This window comes from Harpia harpyja, assembly GCF_026419915.1.
Source record: "Harpia harpyja isolate bHarHar1 chromosome 5 unlocalized genomic scaffold, bHarHar1 primary haplotype SUPER_5_unloc_1, whole genome shotgun sequence".
NCBI classification, from domain to species: domain Eukaryota; kingdom Metazoa; phylum Chordata; class Aves; order Accipitriformes; family Accipitridae; genus Harpia; species Harpia harpyja.
This window is the reverse complement of record NW_026293153.1, coordinates 98,649-121,528: the sequence shown is the minus strand read 5'-3', so window position 1 is coordinate 121,528 and position 22,880 is coordinate 98,649. Positions and strand designations below refer to the sequence as shown.

Sequence of the window (22,880 nt, the reverse complement as noted above, 5' to 3'; positions counted from 1 at the left end):
CTTTTAGTCCAGTTTACCAATTTACCCCTAGTTCTCCACATGCCCTAATGGCTTCTATTAAATTTCAGAGCCCTGTCTGACAAACGGCTCAGTCTCCTACCCTGTTATAGTCCCAGTTTCGATTTTTTTTTTTTCCCCCCTAGACTGTTGTGCTAGTTCTGCTCAGGGAAATTTAACATTCACCCTTCTCCTTTTCTTATAGGGACATCAGATCCCAGGAAGCAGCTGCAGCCTCTTCCAAGGAAGCTATCCTTGAGATTTTTTTTCTTTTTTGGAGGAAGCTCTCCCCTCCGGGATCCACCTGTGACTCCTCGCAGCAACTCCCAGAGTCTTTTGCTGTCTCTTTTAGGGACTTGAGATCCCAGGTAGCAGCCCCAGACTCATCCAAGGAAGCTATCCAAGGTGATTTTTCTCTTCTGCAGGAAGCTCTTTCCTCCAGGGTCCACCTGAGGCTCCCCCGAGGCATCTCCCAGGGTCTTTTGGCCTTTTCTTGTCGGGACCTCAGATCCCAGGTAGCAGCCCTGGATTCTCCAAGGCAGGTACCCAAGATGATTTTTCTCTTTTGCAGGAAACTGTCTCCTCCGGGATCAACCCAAGACTCCTCCCAGTTATCTCTCAGAGTCTTCTGACCTCTGCTTTCGGTACCGGAGATCGCAGCTACCTGCCTCAGACTCCTCCAAGTATGTTACTCGACATATTTTTTTTCTCCTTTAGATAAATCTCTCAACTCTGCCAGCCACCTGAGACTCCTCCCAGGCATCTCCCAGTCTTTTGACCTCTGCTTTGCATACCTAACATCTCAGGTAGCAGCACAGATTCCTCCAAGGAAGCTACCCAAGATGATTTTTCTCCTTTGTTGGAAGCTCTCCACTCCACGATCCATCTGAGACTCCTCCCAGGCATCTCCCAAAGTCTTTTGACCTCTGCTTTCGGGACCAGAGATCCCAGGTAGCAGCCCCAGACTCCTCCAGGGAAGCTACCCTTGAGGTTTTTTTCTTTTTTGGAGGAAGCTCTCCCCTCCAGGATCCACCTGTGACTCCCAGGCATCTCCCAGAGACCTCTGCTTTCAGTACCGGAGATCGCAGATCAGATTCGACAAGGGTATAAAGAGGGTCCCGCCGGAGGACATTTTGGAATCAGTCCTCCCGAGAGCAGCGGATCTGCAGTCAGGGACTCCCCCTTGGGTCGGGATGCCACCCGAGGTAACTCCTCGAGGTAGAGAGCCCTCATCTTTTAGGTGGGTGATACGCGCATTTTGAGTCATCATTTTAAATCTTAAGAATTCTTAAGTTGGCTGTGTGGTATTAATTCCCCTTACATCATTGAGCCTGTGGTTTACAAAATGTTACCGGAGTTCTAACTAACTTTTTACTAAAGAATAAAGCTGAGCTTTAACACCTGTGGGATTTGATTGTGCGTGCCTCTGTAACATCCCTTCGAGTGTAGGTTAAAGCTCTGCCAAGGAGGCCCACTAGCTCGTGAGCCAAGAACCCCTTCTCCCTTTGAGAAAGGCGAATCCCATCTGACACCAGCAGGCCTGGGGCCGTGCCGGCCACCCCATTATCGAAAACCCCAAAAGTCTGGCGGGGACACCAGCCACGACCCACGTATTAACGGACCGGGTCCGTCTCTTTCTTCCAGTGTCGCTGCCCGCAACTGGAAGGAGAGAGGGAAAAATAACCCGTGTTCCAGATTCCCCTCCCAACCATCCCAAGGCCCCAAAGTCTCTTTCGATCGCCCTCGGACCACGCGTTGCAGCTTCGTCGCCACCCAGGCGGAAGAGCAGTAGTGGGCAATAGCCCGTGGGCCGTCCCAGGCTAGGAAGTTTCCCAGTGCTGCCCTGAACCCGGGCCCCGGGGAGGCAGCAGGCTTCCCTAAGAGGAGGCTCTGTCCGGCATCTCGGACCCTCTGTTCCCCTCAGAAGGGAGTCACCCACACCCCTAAGCCGTCTTTGCTTCCTCGGGGAGGCGGTCGTAGGGTAGGGGGTAGGCCTTTCTGACCGTGGCAACACCTCTGGCGTAGCTGGTCCGAGCTCCACAGCCTTCCTGGACTGGCCTTCCACCTCCGGAGCCTCAGGCACCTGGGAAGGCGAGGAGGGGGTTCACCTGCCGCCCCCAGCCTGGCCTCGCCTCCTTTCCTTTTTCCTTTCCTTTCCCCTTTCCTTTCCCTTTCCTTTCCTTTTCCCTGTCCTTTCCTTTTCCTTTTCCTTTCCTTTCCTTTTCCTTTCCCGTTCCTTTTTCTTTCCTTTTCCTTTCCTTTTCCCTGTCCTTTTTCTTTCCTTTTCCCTGTCCTTTCCTTTTCCCTGTCCTTTCCTTTTCCTTTTCCTTTCCTTTTCCCTTTCCTTTTCCTTTTCCTTTCCTTTTCCTTTCCTTTTCCTTTCCCTTTCCTTTTTCTTTCCTTTTCCCTATCCTTTCCTTTTCCCTGTCCTTTCCTTTTCCTTCCCTTTCCCTTTCCCTTTCCCTTTCCCTTTCCCTTTCCCTTTCCCTTTCCCTTTCCCTTTCCCTTTCCCTTTCCCTTTCCCTTTCCCTTTCCCTTTCCTTTTTCCTTCGCTTCGGAAAGGGCTGGGGGTGGCGCGGCCCCCGGGCCGAGACCTGCCGCTCCGCTCCGCTCGGCTCCCTCCGCTGCGCTGCGCTGCGGGCCGGGCCGGCTCCGGAGCGGCTCCCCTGGGCGACGGAGCGCTCCTTTCCGTGCCGGCGCCTTCAAACCTCCCGCCGCTGCCCTGGCAACGCCCGGGCCTCGCGGCGGCTGCCGGCGGGGCTCTCCGCTGCGCCGGCGTGTCCCTGCCTCGATCTCCGCTGCGCCGGCGTGTCCCTGCCTCGATCTCCGCTGCCCCGGCGTGTCCCTGCCTCGGCAGAGCCCCGGGCGCCGAGACCTGCCGCTCCGCTCCGCTCCGCTCCGCTCCGCTGCGGGCCGGGCCGGCTCCGGGGCAGCTCGCCTCGGCGACCGACTGCCGGTTGCAGTGACAGCCGGGCAGCGGCCCCAGGCTGCTCCAAGGAAGCTCCCGGAGACGAGGGTTCTCCTCTGGAGGAAGCTCTCTCCGCCGGGAGCCACCCGCCACTCCGTCCGTCCTCGGGTCCCCCTTGTCCCGGCAGGCTGCGCTGGGGCCCGGGAAGGGCCTCGGGAGAGCCCCGGGGCTGCGCTGGGGCCGGGGCCGGGGCCGGGGCCGGGGCCGGGGCCGGGGCCGGGGCCGGCTCTGTCCTGGCGGCGACCCCCCCCTGCGGCGGGGGCACGGGAGGACCCCCTTTGGTCCGCCCCGGGACGGACTGACAGCGCTGCCCTCACAGCGGGGGGGGGACGGACTGACTGACAGCGGCGGGGCGGGGGTGTCGCCCCCCCCTCCAGGCGCTGGGGGACGGCATCGCATCCCCCTCGGCCGCCCCTTCCTTCCCCAGGCAGAAGAAACGGACGGACACACGGCCATGGGGGCTTCCTCCCCTGAACCGCTCCGCTCTGCCACAGGTTGCCGCCAGGTCCCCGCTAGCAAGTGGGCCCGGGGTTCAAAAAGCAAGTGTCCGTGTGTGTGTGCAGGGGGGGGGGCGTGGGGGCTGTGTATCTAGCTCGGTAGCGCTCTCTCTCTCGAGCCAGTGCAACTGTAATTGCCAACAAGCGGTAACAGCAACTATCGATCCCAGGAGCACCTGGTGTCTATACAGTATTTTGATACAAACTTATCATCTCCAAGAAAGTAAATCGCAAAAAAAGCAAAGCCAGCAGCAGGACAAGCAGCACCGGGGCAGAGGAGATTCCCCCTTTTGGGGAGGGAGTGGGTAAGTAGCACAAAAATGCCCAGCGGGAGGAGGAAAAACGGAGAAGCCTTTTCCAGTTCCGACTTCCCTCACCCACGAGCTCTCGGGCCTGATCACACTGACTTCAGCAGCTAGGAGCATCAAGGTCCGCAGTCACCAGTGCCGACAACACGGCACCGGTGCCACGAGCCCAGGTACCGCTGGAAGTGATGTCAGATGCAGAAAACCCTGTGGTAGATTAGAAAGTCCTGTTCTAAATTTAGTCAGTTAGCCAAGATCAGCCTGATCTTTTCCAGTCTTCCTGTTTAATGATGCCTCACCTGGAGCACCAATGCTGATCCTTTCTGTCCTTCCTCATGGATGGTGCGTCCCTCTTGGCAGGAAAATGAACCACTGACCCGATACAGAGCGACTGAGCGGTCAAAGCGAGGAGGGGATACCTCCTCAAAGGACCACCGAAGACCAGCCGAGACCCACGCACGTGCGGAGAAGGCATCTGATGCGTCAGGGTTACGTCCTGCTACACACATGCATCAGATAGTTTGAATATGTATTAGGTAGGAGTAGTTTGATAAATTAGATGCAACTGTTACTGTATAAAAGGGACACAGCTGATGAATCTGGCGTGCTTGATTTGTGCAAAGTCCACGGAGCACCCTGCGCAGAACAAAACATTATCTCTCCCGCCTGTGTGAGATTGTTCTCTTGCACACCATGTACCGAATCCGCTTTTAGGACAACAGAAGCAAGCGTGGGGCTTTTTCCAGCCTTTATGGGATGCCAAGGGGAAGAGAGGGAAGAGCTTGCTTGTTTCTGCTTGTTCTTTTTTAAGTACCTTTCCCTTTCCTTTAAGAAAGCGGCCACTGCTTTAAAGAACAAGGTGCTTTCTCAAAGTTAAAAGAATGCCTATCATCCCAGTTAAAATAAAAACCATTTTTGTTTAGATTTCATTAACCCATGTTCTTTATCATCTAAAACGATTTTTCCAAAATGGATGCACATTTTGCCCATAATTCTGTAATGGCATTTTCCGGACTGAGACATCAAAATGTCTTTGTGTGTAGGTTGTAGCCTCAGCCAGCCCAGCTCTTGCAGGGTAAAGGCCCTTTCTTATGCAGCTGCATCTAAGATCAGGGAAGTGGGACATCCTCCTCCTGACAGAACCAGTGCTAAAGAAGACCAACTCACGGATAGCTTCCCTTATTTATGGCTTGTTCTCCGTCTGGTCAACTCTCTATCCATTCCCTGGTCCTCACTGCCGTCCGTCTCATTGTACAGCCCCCCAGCAGAAGGGACCGAACCCTGGTGCACTCAGCCTGTACCACGGTTTGTGGGACAGGCCTAAGGAGAACGGCATAAATGGAACCAGTTTCTCAACCCCATTTCTTCTTGGAGGGAAAGCATTCTTTCACTGCTGACGGGAGTCCGGGAATGAATACAGAGGCGTATAGGGTGGATAATCCGTGCACCACGGTGGCAACAAGCCAAACAGACCCCGTGTTGCCTTATCTGACTCATTTAGAGCATCGCCTCATTCTGCCAGACACATTACCCTGTCAGACGGCCACACGTCGCTACTGCTGCAGTAACCACCAGTAACACAGTGTTATGCGTTAGACCAGCATTGTGCATGTACGTGCTGACGGTGCCTCAGCTCAGGAGAGGGCTGAAGAATGACGGTTTATTGCAAATGCGCTAGCGTGATGGCAAAAAGCTGCCTGAGCATGCCCTAGGCACATCTGAAATCTTAACTCCCAGCCTCATCCCACTACGTATCAAAGGCATAAATAATGACACAACTTGTAGCAGAGTGGCAAAATCTAATCCAAAACATTTTCACCAATTTTGACCTTTTTAATGCTGTGAAGCATAGGGCAGCAGTCCATCCAATACTAGAAACCTCTACTTCTTCTTCTTGGAGGGAAGGAGTGTTTTCTGCCAGGGTAAGACTGATTAAAATAACACACAGTTCCAAGCTGATGCTTGTTTTACTAGAGTCTCATACAACGATTTTAAAATGTAAAATTCCCGATTTATGACACTCAAGGATCAACACCTTAAAGCTTGTTGCTCTTTTTCCAAAACCTCTAGGTTGTGAAGAAAAAGACATTCGAACCCAACATCTTCAGTACGTTAATTTGAAAACGTAAACAAAGTCGTATTTCATTTTAAAGCATTTAATAGTGGAGACAAGCAATGTGAAAAGCTGAATTACAAAAGAAACAATACAACCCGACATTCACGCTACAAGTTTACCTTTCCACAACCATTAGTACTTCCAGGTCAGTTCCTTCCAACAAAGAGATGCTGTAGTGGCGAGAAGATTATGCCGGGGAAACAACAACAACAAACCCCCCCCACGTTGTACCTAAAATACTTCTCTGAGAATTGTAACAACAAGGTAATTTCTGTCCACCAGAAAGACACAACCCCAGCACAAAATAATACAGAGGAAGACCGAAAAAGTAGAGGAAACATAAAGAACAACCTGTGCCGTAACGGTCTAGTCTCAATAGTTAAGGGGACTGGCATACATTATGATTAACAAGGCATTTTATTCCTTCCAAAACTAACCCACCTATCAAACAGTTCCTGCCGACGTTCAACACGTGCTGTGCAGAGAACAGACCACTCTTATGGCACACAGCTTCGACAGCTTTAGAGCACTCCTTTAGTCAGCAATGCCCAGCAACTGCGGGGCTCCTTTCATTTTGGTTTGAAATGGTGTCTTTGGGACACCAAAGTTACAAAGGCCACAGTTGCTGAGCGGCCAAATAAAGGCCATACTTGCCTTAAGGGGACTGAAGGTCCCTCCCAGGAAGGCCTCGCGAGAAGGGGGAGTGTGTAAAAGTCCTTTAGAAACTGGGCTGGAGATGGCACTCCTCAGCTGATAAAAGCCACAGCCTATGAGGGCTGTGACTGAGGTCAGTAACCCTCCCGTGAGGAGTTTTTTCCCCAAAGATAGCTCAGAAGAGGACCATTTCCTGGGAATGTTGCACCTTACCACAAGACAAAAGGACACCCCTGAATGCTCCTTTGCCTTGGCAGACTTTGGTTTAACCACAGAAAAGAGGTACCCATTCTTCAAGAGAACGGAGAATCACCTGAACTGCCAGAATCAGGCACAGGCTCGGACAGAGCCAGGACTGCACCTGCTCGTAGCTGCAGTAGTCGTACCTTCTCCAGAACCTGGAGAGACCTCTTCCTTCTGACTCCACGTTTCCTTTGTTCACCATTTGGTCCAGCTGCTGCAGTAGCTGCACCGCACCCTCAGCCTGACCGGTTCCTGTTCTTTGTTCGAGGTTAGATCCCACAGGTGCCCCTGTAAGAAACAGCAGCAAGAACAAAAACACAAGCTCGCTCTCTCCACACTCCCTGCAGACCCAACGGCAGACCCTGAAACCGAGAGGTGGGTCCAGGCTCTGACTGACCTCACACCTGGGAGCTTTCAAAGCAATCACGGTGCAGACTGGTTTGGAGGTAGGCTCCCATCTCACAGCCCAGCTCTGAAAGAGCTACGGAGCCTGGCTCTATGGGTGGGAATTGCTTACAGCCCAAATCATTGCTGACCTACTGCTCTTCGGTGGTTCTAATTCCTAGTCTCACGTACTGGAAAATATCAAACACCACTTTTAAAGGAAAACTAATACCAATGCCATCCTTGCAGCTTTTGATTTTGTACGACCAATTCGAATGAAACAAGCCAGGAATTCCTTACTTACAAAAACTCACTCGGTTACAGCCCACAGTAAGGGATGCTGGACTAAACTCACGCTCATCTTCTTTGGAGGAATTCTGAAAGGAAAAGGAACCCAAGAACTTTCACACCATGTAAAATTCTGTTCTACAGGAGATCTTTGTTTCTTCGCTTGCTTGCTTGAAGAACTAAAAGGCAAGGTCTACTCTCTTGTTCTGTGACTTTATTTTCTTTCCTGCTACTATGAGGACTTTCTTCACCAATATCTTTCTACCCCTCCCTCCTCAGGACATTCCCAGGCCTAACAGAAAGCTGGAATTCATGAGGCCGCACCTTGAATACTGTGTTCAGTTTTGGGCCCCTCACTACAGGAAAGACATTGAGCTGCTTGAGCGTGTCCAGAGAAGGGCAACCAAGTTGGTGAGGGGCCTTGAGCACAAGTCTTATGAGGAGCGGCTGAAGGATCTGGGGTTGTTCAGTCTAGAAAAGAGGAGGCTGAGGGGAGACCTTATCGCTCTCTACGACTACCTGAAGGGGGGTTGTAGTGAGGTGGGTGCTGGTCTCTTCCGTCAGGTGGCTGGAGATAGGACGAGAGGAAATGGCCTCAAGTTGCGGCAAGGGAGATTTAGGTTAGATATTAGGAAAAATTTCTTTACGGAGAGGGTTGTCACACACTGGAACAGGCTGCCCAGTGAAGTGGTGGTGTCACCAGCCCTGGAGGTATTAAAAAAGTGTGTAGATGGGGTACTCCATAACATGGTTTAGTGGGCATGGATGATGGTTGGACTCGATGATCTTGAAGGTCTTTTCCAACCTAAATGATTCTATGATTCTATGACTAGACTTTAATATAGCAGATAGATAGTGAAATAGGAACAGCAGCTACGGCACAGACAGAGATTTTAAAAAACATCGACAGAGGTGCTGTGGGAAATAACAGCCGCTGGACAATACAGGCCCCTAGACATCAGTCCTGCTAAGACACACTCAGGAAGCAGAGTAAAAGGGCAGGGACAAAAGTGAAAAGTGCCAGAAGCAAGAGGTGAGCCAGGAATACCCATTCGCAAGGCTATCAGCAATACAAAGGACCACAAACAACAAAACCACCCCTTAAGCTTCTTCAGGAGAAAGTAAAACAACTTTGTCACAGAGATAAGAGAAGAGAAGAATAGATCCCTCCCTGATGGTGCTTCTCTTGCACTAAGCTCAGGTTCACGTGAAATTCCAAACTTCAGATGGCCAGAGATCTTTGCAGTTTAGTCTCAGAGCATTAACTAAGGTAGGAAAATTATCTGCAGTGACAGGCTGAGCGTCTCCCAGTTCTTTCTTCCTTGGACTTCTACTGGTGCTCTTGGTAAGCAGAAAGATGCACAGGCTCAACTCCAATCATCCTGACCAGACAGCCTCCTGTCAAAATCGCAGGCCTGGAAAGCATTTGGATGAGAGCTGAAAATGCAATCTATTCAACAGCCATGTGACTGCGGCACTTCCATGCTCCTCCTTCTGAATCGACTGCCGATGCTGTAAAGTCAGTCCTCCGTGTACTAAGCAGACAGATTTCCTTCATGTTTTAACGAGACCCTTCCCTTTTCGAGATGCACTCTAAAACACCAGCTGGATTTGGATCCAAAGTCATACACTGCTCATAAACTGAACAAGAGCCCTGGAGGAATGACCAGAAGAATCCTGAGAAAGTACAGGCACTACTGAGATGTTTTTTCCTAAACCTGATCTTTCTTCTCATCCTGAATACCAGAAGAAAACAAATGGAAAGCAAATCAAATGGAAGGCATGTCACAGAAGCACCTGGCTCTGATCTCCTAAAAAAGCACACGAGGGAGAGGTCATCTGCTCAGGATTCCATGCGGTGCTCCTGACATCTGGTCTGGTATTCATAAAGACACCAGTTTGTGTCTGGAGCTCCCTCCCAGCGTAACAGTGCCCTGACTAGTGCAAATTGCAGGCACGAGTCATGGTGGCACAAGCATCTCTTCTGGAGAAGGTTCTTCTCACCTGAACTGCTATTTACCAAGTTGATGATTCACTCATCCTAGTTCCAGTTTACCTGGAAAGAGCTCAGGACATGTCCTCCCACATCAGTTAACACAATAGGAGGTTATGGTGATGTCTGTCACCTACCACATCATTTCTCAGGGTCCAACATGCTAACCTGGAGCTCCAGCTTCTGAGGACCCTAATGTTTGGGAAATTCAGCCACTGTACAAGGAGCGGAGGCATTCTGGGGACAGCGATAGTAGCAAAGCGGGGAATAAAAAAAAGCATCTTTCAGAGGATGACCTTATCCCACCAACAGAGTGTTTGGAGCACCTGAGGAAAGAAGCCAGAAAGGGCATGTGTAGAGAGACCTGTCACTAATCCTGCAAAGGTGAGCTGAGGGGAATAAAAAGGGATACAGGTTTTAGAGACAAATCAGCCTGCTTGTTTTAGAGAAGTTCTTCTGTACTGGAGGCTCCTGAGGAGTTACCAGGCAGTCTCCTTCCTATCTTGAAAATCCAAGAAACCTGCCAAAACCCCCTCTTCTGAAAGAAAGTTTTGGGCTTAAAACAAGGTGAGGGCTGTTTCAATACAGGAGTTTACCTGTGCAGGTTGAAGGTAACCATGCAACTAGCAGCACCTGAAATTGCCCGCCACTGTATATGCAGGGGTTCCCTGCAGAGCAATTATGCTGAGATTGGCCCTCTGAAACCAGTCCTACAGCAGCAAGCAGGCAGTATGCCCTGGCCAGCAGGCAGCAAGCCCACAGATGATATTTGCGTAAAGGCTCAGCCAGTTGTGGAGAGGTCCAAAAGGTTTCTGAAATGGGGGCAGCACGTCATCATGCAGAAACACGCAGAAATCTGGGCATCTGATGCAACTGTTCACCTCCCAGGGAATGGTGGGAGAAGCAGCTGTTCCTTTTATATCACCAGGCAACTTCCTTTCTCGACAACCCCAAGAGGAATAAGTTTGCCTCCTCGGAAAAGACTCTCTCCAAAGAGCTGGAGAGGGAAGGCGGCCAGGAAGGCAATAGCATGGCAGGGGTTTGAACTAAATGCAGAACGGCTATCAGGATCCAGAAAAGGGATGAAATGCACTGGGAGGATGGGCAACAGCCAGGAGGAGGAGAACGGGGGGGGAGGGAAGACCCTCCTACCTAAAGGGTGTGCCTAACAGCAGCTCTGTCAGAGCAGCCTTTTAGCTTGTGGGCTAAAAGAGAAAGAATCTCGCCCTCCTGACAAGGTCTCTGGAGAACAGTGGGTTTAGAAAGCAACTGCCAATCCCTCTGGAACAATCCTGTCGTAAATCTGCCTTCTGATGACATAGCAAGAAAAGGCATGACACCGTTTCAAGAAGAGGGAGATGCCTGCAAAGCCATCTGCACAGAGAAAGGACACTGGTGAGGAGTGGCAAGCACTCGCACTGAAGCCAGTGTCAAGGTGTCAGCACCCACTCTTGGCCCTTCATGGAGTTCTGCACAAAGGAGCAGGTGAGGTAAAAGAGGACTGGAGTCTCTTGAAGACAAGGCAGGGCAACCTTCAGGTTCAGCTCCGAGAGGCTAAGCTCACCCCTAGAGTTTGTAGCTTCACAGTCAGAAAAGCCTGTGTTGGCTCCCGGTCAAACTCATCCCGTGGATAAGTTTGATGAGCAGGAATCACAAATGCCTCCATGCAGGTGATGCAGGTGAAAAGGGAAAAAAAGTTACCTGAAGGCATTTTTATGCTTGCCACTTTAAGAATCTAGGACTAAACAGATGCTATTGCCTCTTTCTGAATATTCTGTAGCTTACCGTTTCAAATCCATGCTTTGCTTTACTCATATGGCAAACACGCTCGGCTCCAGTTCGAAAAATAAGTCAAACAGGTAAGAACTGAGTTTACCAAAAGTCACAAAAAGGAAGCCATCTTGTAAATGGCTGCTCAAGTATTTCATTAGAAAGCAGGGGTTTAGCACCTCCCTCTAAGCCAACAAGATAGATACCCTTAATCTGTATTTGTACTCATGTTTCAAAGTCTCATTTAAAAAATGAAAATCGGCACTCACTCCAGTATTAGGCTTTCTGCTTTTCTAGTAAGCCCAACAAGCAGTTAAAGAGAAAAACAGCATGACGTGACAGGGAAAGGGGGATGAGCAGCGAGGTGAGAAAGCTTGCAAATCCTACAAGATTACTAACACAAAGAGAAGGGCAGGTAGCAAAGAACCGTAGAAAGATCTTACAAGACTCGGTCGTGGAGCAATAAAATGGCAGAGAAGTACAAAGTGATGCACGTGGGGAAAACCGGTCCTGGCTTCACACACAAAATAGTGCTCTTGGAGCTGATCAGCATCACCTGGAGATTCCGATAGCTCAACACTCAATAGCACTCCAAGAAAACCCAAATCCAAATGCCCCAGGAGGACTTACGAGCAAAAGAGCTTCCCAAAAAGAAAAAAAAGATCAAGAAGTGGTCTGACTACAGCAGGCAAACTCCTTCCCAGGGTGGGGGAATGCTCAGACTGAATGCTCAGCTCTTCAGTCTAACAGAGTAACCAGAAAAAAATGACAGAAGGCTTGAAGTTGATGCCTGACCGGTTTAATCTTGAAATCAAGAATACACTGTAGAATTATTAACTGTTTCAATCTTTTCTGGAATAGCATAACTGCTGGGGCAAGACACAGGACTAAGAGAGAACTGCCAGACTGGACCATGAAATAGCCCTTTCTGGCCTTGTATTTTATGAATCTACAACTCACGCCTTGGCTAAAAGAGATTAGAAAGCATTCTGGATCCTGGTCTCATTCTTCACTCATGTCCAGCAGTTTTATTGTGACTAGAAACTGATGGAGGGGGTGGGGTGGGGAATGAAAGGACTACATCTGTATGAGCAGGAAAAGAACTGGCTTCAGACTTCTCCCATTATAACCTCTGCATGAAATACATTTGGGAATTGGGTAGAATAGAAGGCAACAAGGGAGATGATTTGACATGGTCTGTACGTCACCATGGAAGGGGAAAGGTGAGCATAAACACTTCCGACCACAACGCTGGATCTGGGACTCTCTGCCACATACTTGTGAATGTTAAGTACAGACACAAATCTTCTGTTTTTAAAAGCTACACTCCATGAAAGAAAGAAGCCTGCCAGACTATAACTAACAATGGGCCTGCCTCTGAAAGGTAATCAAGAACTAACCTTGAAGTTAGCTACCACAAGCCAGCATTGCACCCTCGCACTGAAGGCGGCCAACAACACCCTGAGCTGCGTTAGGAAGAGTTTTGCCAGCAGCTCGAGGGAGGGAGGTGATCCTTCCCCTCTGCTCAGGGCTGCTGAGGCCAGTCTGTGTGCTCTGTCCACACTGGGCTCCCCAGGACGAGACTGGGACTCACTGGGGTGAGCCCAGCAAAGGGCCACAAAGATGATGAAGGGACTGGAGCACTCTTCATATGCGGAGAGGCTGGGACTCTTCAGCCTGGAGAAGGCTCAGGGGGCTCTTACCAATGTACACCTGATGGGAGGGAAGGAAGAAGAGGGAGACGGGCTCTCCTCAGCAGCGCCTTCTGGCAGGACAAGAGGCAAAGGGCACAAACCGCAAAGCATGAAATTAAAGCTGAACACAAGAAAAAACTTTCTGACTGCAACTGTGGTCAAGCACTGCAACCGGTTGCCCACAGAAGTTGTGGCGTCTCCACCCTTGGAGCCCACTCAAAACCTGAGGGGACACGTCCTGGGCAACCTGCTCTGGGTGACCCTGCTTGAGCAGGAGGCGTTGGACTCGATGATATCAAAGGTCCCGAAAACCTCAATGGTTCTGTGAAAGCCACAGACAGAGATCTCTGCCTCAAGCCGAGAGGCAGCAGTCATCAGCCGACTCAGAGGAACAGGCTGGGAGGCAGCTAGAAAACTGTTCCCAGTTCCTCCCTTGTCATCCCTGCCTCAGCTGTGCAAGCCAGTGCACCGCTTTGTCGAGCTGCCCAGTTCTCATCCCGCTGTGATTCTGCAGGTAACGTTAACACAAAGGAGTTAGACGGGAAGAGCTCTAGTTAACGGCATGGGAACCTGAAAGCACAGGAGAACTTTTCTCCAAACGTGGGCAATGCTGCTTAGATTCTGTCACCTATGGAAGAGAAGGAAGAAGACAAATGGGCCAAAGGGTTACACAGGAATGAAATACGAGGAAGGCGCAAGAGACATCAAAAACATTGATATGTGCCCTGGAAGGCTACTTTGTAGTCAACTGACCTGCCCATACCCGACTGTGGGCATGAGGCCTCCGCTCCGACTTCCACTCTTCTCCTCTTCACCATTTCTTCCACTGCAGCACTTCCTGACACTTCTTTTCTTCTCTTGACCTTCAAAACATTGCAAACGTGGTATTGATAAAATTTGATTTTGACTTTTTCTGGCAGGTTGACCCTGGCTGAATGCCAGCTGCCCACCAAAGCCGTTCTATCACTCCCCCCCACCCCTCAGCTGGACAGGGGAGAGAAAATATAACAAAAGGGCTCGTGGGTCGAGATAAGGACAGGAGAGATCACTCACCAATTACTGTCACGGGCAAAACAGACTCAGCTTGGAAAAATTAACTCCATTTATTACCAATCAACCAGAGTAGGGTAACGAGAAATAAAACCAAATCTCAAAACACCTTCCCTGCACCCCTCCCTTCTTCCCGGGCACAACTTCACTCCCGGATTCTCTACCTACCCCCCCCAGCGGCGCAGGGGGACTTTGGAATGGGGTTTACGGTCAGTTCATCACACGTTATTTCTGCCGCTTCATCCTCTTCAGGGGCAGGACTCATCACACTCTTCCCCTGCTCCAGCGTGGGGTCCCTCCCACGGGAGACAGTCCTCCACGAACTTCTCCAATGTGGGTCCTTCCCACAGGCCGCAGTTCTTCATGAACTGCTCCAGCACGGGTCCCTTCCACAGCATGCAGTCCTTCAGGAGCACACTGCTCCAGCATGGGTCCCCCATGGGGTCACAAGTCCTGCCAGAAGACCTGCTCCGTGGGCTCCTCTCTCCACAGATCCGCAGGTCCTGCCAGAAGCCTGCTCCAGCACGGGGTTCCCACGGGGTCACAGCCTCCTTCGGGAACCCACCTGCTCTGGCGTGGGGTCCTCCACGGGCTGCAGGTGGATATCTGCTCCACCGTGGACCTCCATGGGCTGCAGGGGGACAGCCTGCCTCACCATGGCCTTCACCACGGGCTGCAGGGGAATCTCTGCTCCGGTGCCTGGAGCATCTCCTCCCCCTCCTTCTTCACTGACCTTGCTGTCTGCAGGGTTGTTTCTCTTACGCGTTCTCACTCCTCTCTCCGGGTGCCATTTCTGTATGTCCCAGCAACTTTTTTTTCCTTCTTAAATATGTTATCACAGAGGTGCTACCACTGTCGCTGATTGGCTCGGCCTTGGCCGGTGGCGGGTCCGTCTTAGAGCCGGTTGGTATTGGCTCTGTCGGACATAGGGGAAGCTTCCAGCAGCTTCTCACAGAAGCCACCCCTGTAACTCCCCCCCTGCTGCTACCAAAACCTTGCCACACAAAGCCAATACACTTTTCTATTCTAGAACAGAAGTCAGACTTAATATACATCCGTATTTCGCAACATTGTCCAGGCTTATACAACAAAAACCAAAAAATTATTCAGGAATAAAAGATTAGCTGCCTTATTCAAACAGAAGGTACACACTGAGAGGCCATCCAGAGAATTATGCTCAACAGTTTTAAACAGGAACTACTGCTTCCCAGGACATCCTATTTGCTCCATTTTTAGAGGAGGGCCTAGGAACGTCATTAGCAGGAACATAATGCTAGCAGAGAGAGCGGGATTTTCTCGGGGGGAATTTGGACAGAACACCTTCACTAATTCACTCCATCTTCAGACACTTACCTGTATTGAAAACAAACCCACCCTGAGCTCTCACTAAACAACAACTTTCCAAAGAAGCTTAACTTTGTTGTTTTCGACACGTACAGCACTTAGGAAACTACTTAATTATTCAGCAATGTTGACCTCATACAGACTCTCACAGTGAAGAAACCATTTGACAGCTCAGCTCAGACTTGCCAAAAACACATTTAACTGAAGCCAGCACGGCTCTCGCGTCCTCAGGCAGGACTTCATTCAAAGTACACTGGAATTGACAGGAAGGTTTCCCTCAACTTGGATGGTTCTAGGTGAGAATTCACTCCCACCTTACACTGCCTGACTGACACCCTGAAACAGGAGGACTATAGCATTGCCTAGATATATATTCTGCTTCTCCAGACTACTTGGAATATCACTTTTTTAAAAAAAAAAAAACAACACACAAAACAAAACCACACACGCAACTTACAAGCTCATCACTGCCCTTGTTTACTTCTTTACCTGTAACAGAGGTATTATAAAATCTGGTGAATATTTGGTGACTGGACTTTCTTTAACCAACTTTAAAGTACAGTTTTGCATTGTACCTCACTTCCTGAGAACAAGATAAACGACTTAGAAACAATGCTGGACTTCCATATGATATCTTGAAACTGAAGAACTGCAAATACAGCTCTTTCAGAATTCCTGGCTGTGAATAACACATGCCAATGGGATGGGGACAATTGCTTTGGACTACTTGTCCATTTGATAAAGGAGATCTGAATATCTACTAAGTGCTCACAAGAAAGACCAGCAGCAGCTTCTCCCAGGGACCAATAATCAGAACAGGAAACAGTAAGAAAAAACACTCAGTTTTCACAACAGAGCAGGTTCAATGCAGAGTCCCACAGAGGTCGCAGCTGGGGCCTGAGGCTGGTCAGGGAATTCATAGAAAACCTGGAAAATGAGACACTAGGGAGGTGACAACAGTTGCTAATTATACAAAAGACATTATTACCATTATTACTATCATTATTTAGAAAAACAAATGCATTCTGCCTTTAGGAAAATAGAAACAGAGAGTGTGAAGTTCAACATCAACAAATGTAGTCAAGCACAAGGAAGAAAAACAGGTGTTCCATACGTATGTACTGGCTCCAGCCTAGCTACTGACATTCAAGCATGAAGGTTGGGAGCCACTGGGCATTGCTTCATAAAAATACTAGCTGAAGAGTCAGCAGTGGGTGAGAAGGCAAAGAGAAATTCTAGACATTTTCAAAAAGCAACACAGGACAAAAGAGAACACATTGCTATGCTCTATTTCAAATCCATGGTACAGCCATACCGCACGCAGTTTTGCTCCCTCTAATTCAAAGACACAGTGGAGGAAGGGAAAGGAAAAAGCAAGACACAGATCGTAGATGTTTCCAGACATTATCCAAACATAACCATAGTGACTTACCACAAGATATGTTTTGCTGAAAAGAGCTGAGTTCTAGATACATAGTGCAACGTCCCATGGACCTGCTTCATCTCCTACCTCTAACTCCTTGACAGCACTTTCAGTGGTGTCGAGATCCGGAGCGCTGTGAAACAAACAGAGAGAGTTAGTCCCACCCCAACCAAAAAGCAACAGAGCTACATTCCTTGTAAGAGTTTAAACAACAAAACATCATTCCCATTGCACAGAGAAAATACTTAGCAGGCAGATGAATTCCCAGTTTATTGTTCTTAAAAAACATCCATTCTTCCACAAGGACTGTTCCTTTGCAATTTTCTGCCCTTTTGTATTTTGTGCGTCTGAGGATACAAAGGATCAGAGATCAGATCTTTTCAGTCGATCCTCAGTAACCTTTAGGATTGGGGTTTTTGACAAGGTGCCCTCAAATCAGCACCTCTCTCTTCCAGCCTATTGCAATGCCATTCTGCTCAAGGGACTAAAAGAAGGAACCGGCAGGACGTGTCTCTTAATCCCCTCCACAGTGCAAACCTGCAGAGGAACGGGCCTTCACGGCATTGGAGCTAGGCCCTGTGATGCTGGGAGCTGTGTACTGCCTGCATCAAACTGTGTTCCCAACTAGTAACTACATCTTTTGTAAGCCAGCTTCTCAAAAGTTGTTTGCTGCTAGGTATCGGCCAACAATAAAATGCACAGGGAGAGAGAACGTCTCAAAGAAAAGCTGAACCCATGAAGAAGTAAACAAATGTCGCACAAATGTCACTTGGAAATAAAGAAATACGGTGGAGTGTAAGGAATTATGGCATGCAAGTATTCTCTGGTATATGGTCTGGCAGGCAGCCATTCTCATATCCTCCACATTCAGGGGCCCCAGCCAGAACTCGGTCAGAGATGAGAACTTTCCTTCCTCTTCAGAAAGGCCCTCTCCTTGCTTAACATGGAACAAGTTAATGAAAGGAATTACACAGCGCGCCACAGCAGAAGGACAGATATCACCCACCCAAGACTTACGCTGTGGTCATGAAGTCTTCATGAATCAGCAGGGACACAAAAGTACGATTCAGGAAGGGACGCTGAAGCGGCGATGAGGAGAAGAGGGTGGAAAGAATGGAAGAAAGCAAGGGGCGATGACAGGCTGCCAAACTCAAACAAATGCAGTGCGCTCTCTACCATCAGGAGATCAAACACCTGCAGGCTGTTCAGAAATGTACGCACACTACTGGCAGTGCTGTCCAAAGGGATTACGCTGAGGGAAAGAGCTTGGTCACAGACAAGAGCAACATTTCAAGCATCTTCTGAACACCACACGACACCACAAGACAGACAACACACCTTCCTCTCCAAAATCAACACAGAGAACAAAACAAGGAGGAAGCTTAATCCTCCTGGATCTAACACTATTCCAGCAGAATGCTAATAAGCAAAGCTAAAGAAACAACTGCGTTTCAATTCATCCCAAAATAAAGTCATGTGGCAGAATTTCAAAGACTCAGCCTACTTCTCCAAAGAAAAAAGGAGACTAGTGTGGCACGAGATTTAATGCAGCTTCAGGTCTGGAGACAGCCTAATTTGCGTGGTGTTCATAGCACAGCCTCTACAATTCTTCTGCAGCTAACAACAGTCACTTCCAGAGTAAACCCAGGCCTTGGCAGTGCCTGTGCACATCTCATTGCAAAAGCAAATTCACTCACACTCATAAAACCACTCTCTAGGCAGAGGCTTGAGTCACTGCCTATGGCATTTTAGCCCTGCTGCAACCTCACTGGCATGAAAAGCAGTGCTTACACAGCGTCAAGGCCTTTTCTGCTCCTCACACCACCCCACCAGGGAGTCGGCTGGGGGTGCACAAGAAGCTGGGGGGGCACAAGGCTGGGACAGCTGACCCCAACTGACCCAAGGGATATTCCAGACCATAGGATGTCACGCTCAGCAATATAACTGGGGGAAGAAGAAGGAAGGGGGGACATGCCCAAGTAACTGTTAGGCGTGATGGAGCCCTGCTTTCCTGCAAATAAAACACCTGCCAGACAATGAGAAGCACTGAACGAATTCCTGATTTTGCTTTGCTCGCGTGCACAGCTTTTGCTTGACTGATTAAACCGCCTTTATCCCAACCTGCGAGTTGATTCACCCTTCCGATTCTCTCCCTCCTCCCACTGCGGGGCAGCGAGCGAGCGGCCGTGAGGGGCTTAGCTGCCGGCTGGGCTTAAACCACTACAAAGGCTCTAGAGCTTCTCAGGTGAACGCTTTAAACAAATTTTCAAAATACCGTCAGTAAAGCCAGCCTCTTTTCCCACTGAAGCACGAAATCCACACACGGCAGTGAAACAGGAATGCTTTTTAAAGCTCCCGTTACCCTCTCAGGCCAATGCTCAGCCTGTCCAAGGGCAGCAGCCACTTGGAAGTGACCGCTTTCACGCTCGGTGAAAGAAGGCAGGAAAAGAGCAGCCCCCACCGTCTGAATTTAGGGTCTCCTATGAACTCACTGCTACCTGCAGTCACCAGACTGCAGGCTGTAGCTTCAACATGCTCACCTGCCAGATTTTAAGTGCGTACACAAGCCTGCCTGCAGGAAGAAACCCGGTTTCGGGCAACCGACAGGGACCTGCTTTCGAGGACGTCCTCCTTTCTCCCAGCCCGGGGAAGGAAGCAGGAGAGCCAACGGGACGGGACTGCTCTGGAAATGCCGCTGCCGACCTCCCTGAAGCCTGACAGGCCTCTTGCCCCGGGGGCTGCCAAGAACGCCCGGGCAGGACTGTGTCGCAGCCCGCCACCGACGCCGGGCTGTGAGGGACACCCCCGGCGGCTGCGGCTCCCTGCGGGGACAGCCGGCAGAAACTCCTTTCTCTCCACAGCCGCACGTCTCCGCGGTGCCCGCCGGCCTCCGCCGGACAGCCACCAGCGGCAGGCAGTCCCCTGCTGCCCCCGCAGCCCCGGGGGCGGCAGGGAGGGGCCGGGGCTGGCCGGGCCTGCGGGGGGAAGGCCGGGACCCGGCGCCCCGGCCTGCCGCGAGGGGAGATGCCGCCACCGCCGCCGCCGCCGCCTCAGCCCCGCTGCCGGCCTGCGAGGCCCCCGGGCAGCCCCGGCGCTGGCGACCGCCGGGCAGCCCACCGCTCCACGCACGGGGAGGAGCCCCCGCCACGGCCACCGGCCCCGCCGCGCCCGCCGCCCGCCCTTGCCTCAGGCGGGGCCGGGCCGCGGCTGCGGCCGGAGCGGAGCCGAGCCCAGCCGAGCCCAAACGAGATGAGCCGAACCGAGCCGAGGGGAGCCGAGCCCAAACGAGATGAGCCGAATGGAAACGAGCGGAGCCGAGGGGAGGCGAGCGCAGCCGAAACGACATGAGCCGAAAGGAGCCGAGCCGAGCCGAAACCAGATGAGCCGAAAGGAGCCGAGCTGAGCCCAGCCGAAGGGAGCCGAGCCCAGCCGAGATAAGCCGAGCCCGGCCCGGGCGCCCCCTCCCTCTGCTCCAGCTCCCCACGCTGCTCTGCACTGGCTGCTGCTGCTGCTGCGCTGCAGAGGCAGCTGCATTTTGGGGCTTGGAGCGCTTTGGGTTCCAGCGTGAGCCCGAAGCATCAGAGGAGTTGGCCTGTACCTCGTGGCAGGTCTTGCAGCTGCTTTCAGGGGGGTCTGGGCTCTGCCCAGGCCTCTCGAGTCAACGTTAACTCTGGTGCCTAATGACAGTATGCTGGCAGTGGCCCCGGTAGCTCAGCCCTTTCTCTCCCCAGTTGCGATGATGTCAGCAGGTTTGCCTTTTCTTGGTCTAGGCACCCTTCACGCAAAGATTCCCAGAGATTTTTTCATCCCTCCCCTACGCACACAGTGGGATTGCTGGAGGGCCACAGAAATGCAACAGCAGCAGCGTTAGGCTCTTCTGGGGTTTGGGGGAGGAAACACCCTCATAGATAGCTGTCGGGAGCCTGTCTGGCAGCCACCTTTTACTTCTCAAACAGACACAACCGAAAAGCGCCAATGGTCAGTGACCTAGCCGAGCGATGATCAAAACAGAAGGCACTTTTTCTCCCACGAAAGCCTAACAGTGACGTTTGTAGGAAAAACAATGTCCCCGTTCATTCTCTTGTGCCAAGCACAAAAATGGATTTTGGTGTAAAAGAAGAGGCTCCTAAGGAACTAAATAAAAACCTAAACACAGAACGTGGAGGCCAGGACAGTCAGCATTTCCCTTTGCCCTGTAAAGTACATCCTTTCCATTAAAATGAGGAGTTCCTCTTTGTTGAACCAGGAGGCAGTCAGTGCTCACCGGCTTCTGACGGCAGCCCTGCCTGGGGAACCCGGCTCAGACAAGCGCTTGCACCACTTTGGTGCTGCTCGGGAGCATCTGGACTCCTCCTGCCTCTCAGGAAATGCCTGGATCAGAAATGAGCTCAGCCCTTCTACTCTGCCTGGGGAGCTGCCCGCTGGAAACTGGAGCGGCATTTTTCCAGGAGGAATCCTCTTTTCTGATTGCTTTTCCTCGCAGCTCACGTACCTGGGCATCTAGGGTCGAGGTAGGTTTTCCATCCCACTTCCTCATGTCCTCTCCACGGTCACGCAGGTAAAACCACAGGGTACACCATGGTGTGTACCTTCTATCTCCTCTCTCGTGAGCAGAGGAACGCTTACTCCTAATAGCAGCGACACGGGCCCATACAGGTGGGGAGAAGGACATAGCCTCTTTGAATTGCTGGAACTCCCGGGACAGTTCCTCTACAGCCGAGACACGGGCCCGTCGGGAGGAAGAGAGACTTCCTTGGTATTGCCGGAGTCAACCAGCCACTTCATCCACTGTTTGTCCCTCGCCTTCTTTCCAGGACATCACTGCCAATGAGTTGGCATATGACACTGGTGCACGTCGTAGAAACTTCCGCCACATGGGTTGTGTGCATTGCACTGCATCTGGATCTGTGGGTGACTGCTTGTTATCCGGATCATTACAAATTACCTCCAGCACGGCTAATTCCCTCAGGTACTGGATACATTTCTCCGTGGTGGTCCACTTGCCTGGGTGACACGTAACATCTTCCTTGAAGGGGTGTTTTTCCTTCACGCCTGACAGAAGTCCCCTGCAGAGGCTGAGGGCTCGTGTCTTTTTCCCAATCGCCTTGTCAATGGCCCCTTCCCTAGACAGGGATCCCACCTGCTTGCCTTCCCTACCCTCTAATTCCAAGCTACTGGCCCATTACCCCAGCATCGGAGCAGCCGGGTAACAATGTGCTCACCTGGATGGCGGCCAAAATCCTTTCGTGTATCTTGCAACTCACTCAGGGACAGGGATCGGGTGCTTATCTCGGGTTCTGCCTCTTCCTCCTGTTCTCATGATGACCCTGGTTCACCTTCATCCCTCGCTAAGCGAACCGATTTCTCCGTGTATTTCTTTTTCTGCATGGGGGCCGCTGACACCGGCACAGGTTGGTTCTCTGGTTCAGTTGCGGCACCTGTCGCTGGGGTTGGTTAGGGTAGCTGCAGTGCTTGTCACGAGGGTCGGAATAGCTGCAGTGCCTGTCGGTCTGTTTTGCCTCCCTTCCCCCTGAGGGTGCCGCATAATATCGAGCAGTGGTTGGTAGATACTGGCCAGGGCCCAGCACAGTGCGGTAAGTTGTGCCTCTTTGGAACAGGCACCGCATTTTGCTTTCCAATATTCTATCACTTCACCAGGGTCCTGTAGCTGTTTGGGAGTGAAGTTCCAAACCACTGGACGTGAGAAGTCCTCTAGATACCTGCCTGTTTTCTCCCACATGCCACGCCACCCCTGACTCTTCAGCCTTGGGGCAGCTCTCTGGGTGGTATTCTTAAAAAACTTTTTTGGAGCCCTAAACAAGACCTGAAACACATTCGGGAGACATAGCAAGACGAGCATGCTGGCTTGAACATCCCAGGGATATTCAAACTTCTCAAAAGCTGCTGTAATTAGCCTGCAGGAGGAAGGGGAGGTGAACGAGCGGGGAGAAAGTGTTCGCCCCAACTTCCCCCCAGATTGGGTGCGATTCCCAACAAATTCGGAGAGAGGGCGCCGGAGGCACGGGAATGACATCGGCGCCGCGCACGGCCACCAGCTTACCCTCAGGACCCGTGACGTAATCCTTTTGTAAGTCGGCGTCACCCAGGACAGCAAAATGATAGTCTTGAGCTCGCGCCCGGAGGTGACAAACAT

At 51.1% G+C, this 22,880-nt stretch overlaps 1 protein-coding gene across 1 annotated transcript in view; it reads right to left on the bottom strand.

The window, feature by feature from the left end:
• Nucleotides 1-22,880, bottom strand: part of LOC128137943 (uncharacterized) — a 27,196-nt gene extending 4,316 nt beyond the window's left edge. Inside the window, exons 1-8 of the mRNA XM_052779205.1 lie at nt 22,788-22,880; nt 20,991-21,079; nt 19,338-19,845; nt 13,664-13,772; nt 11,231-11,286; nt 7,469-7,541; nt 6,824-7,068; nt 1,473-1,580 (exon numbers count right to left, since the gene is read on the bottom strand). Coding sequence (XP_052635165.1) covers nt 1,473-1,580; nt 6,824-7,068; nt 7,469-7,541; nt 11,231-11,286; nt 13,664-13,772; nt 19,338-19,845; nt 20,991-21,079; nt 22,788-22,880 — 1,281 coding nt within the window. The remainder of the gene's footprint in view (nt 1-1,472; nt 1,581-6,823; nt 7,069-7,468; nt 7,542-11,230; nt 11,287-13,663; nt 13,773-19,337; nt 19,846-20,990; nt 21,080-22,787) is intronic.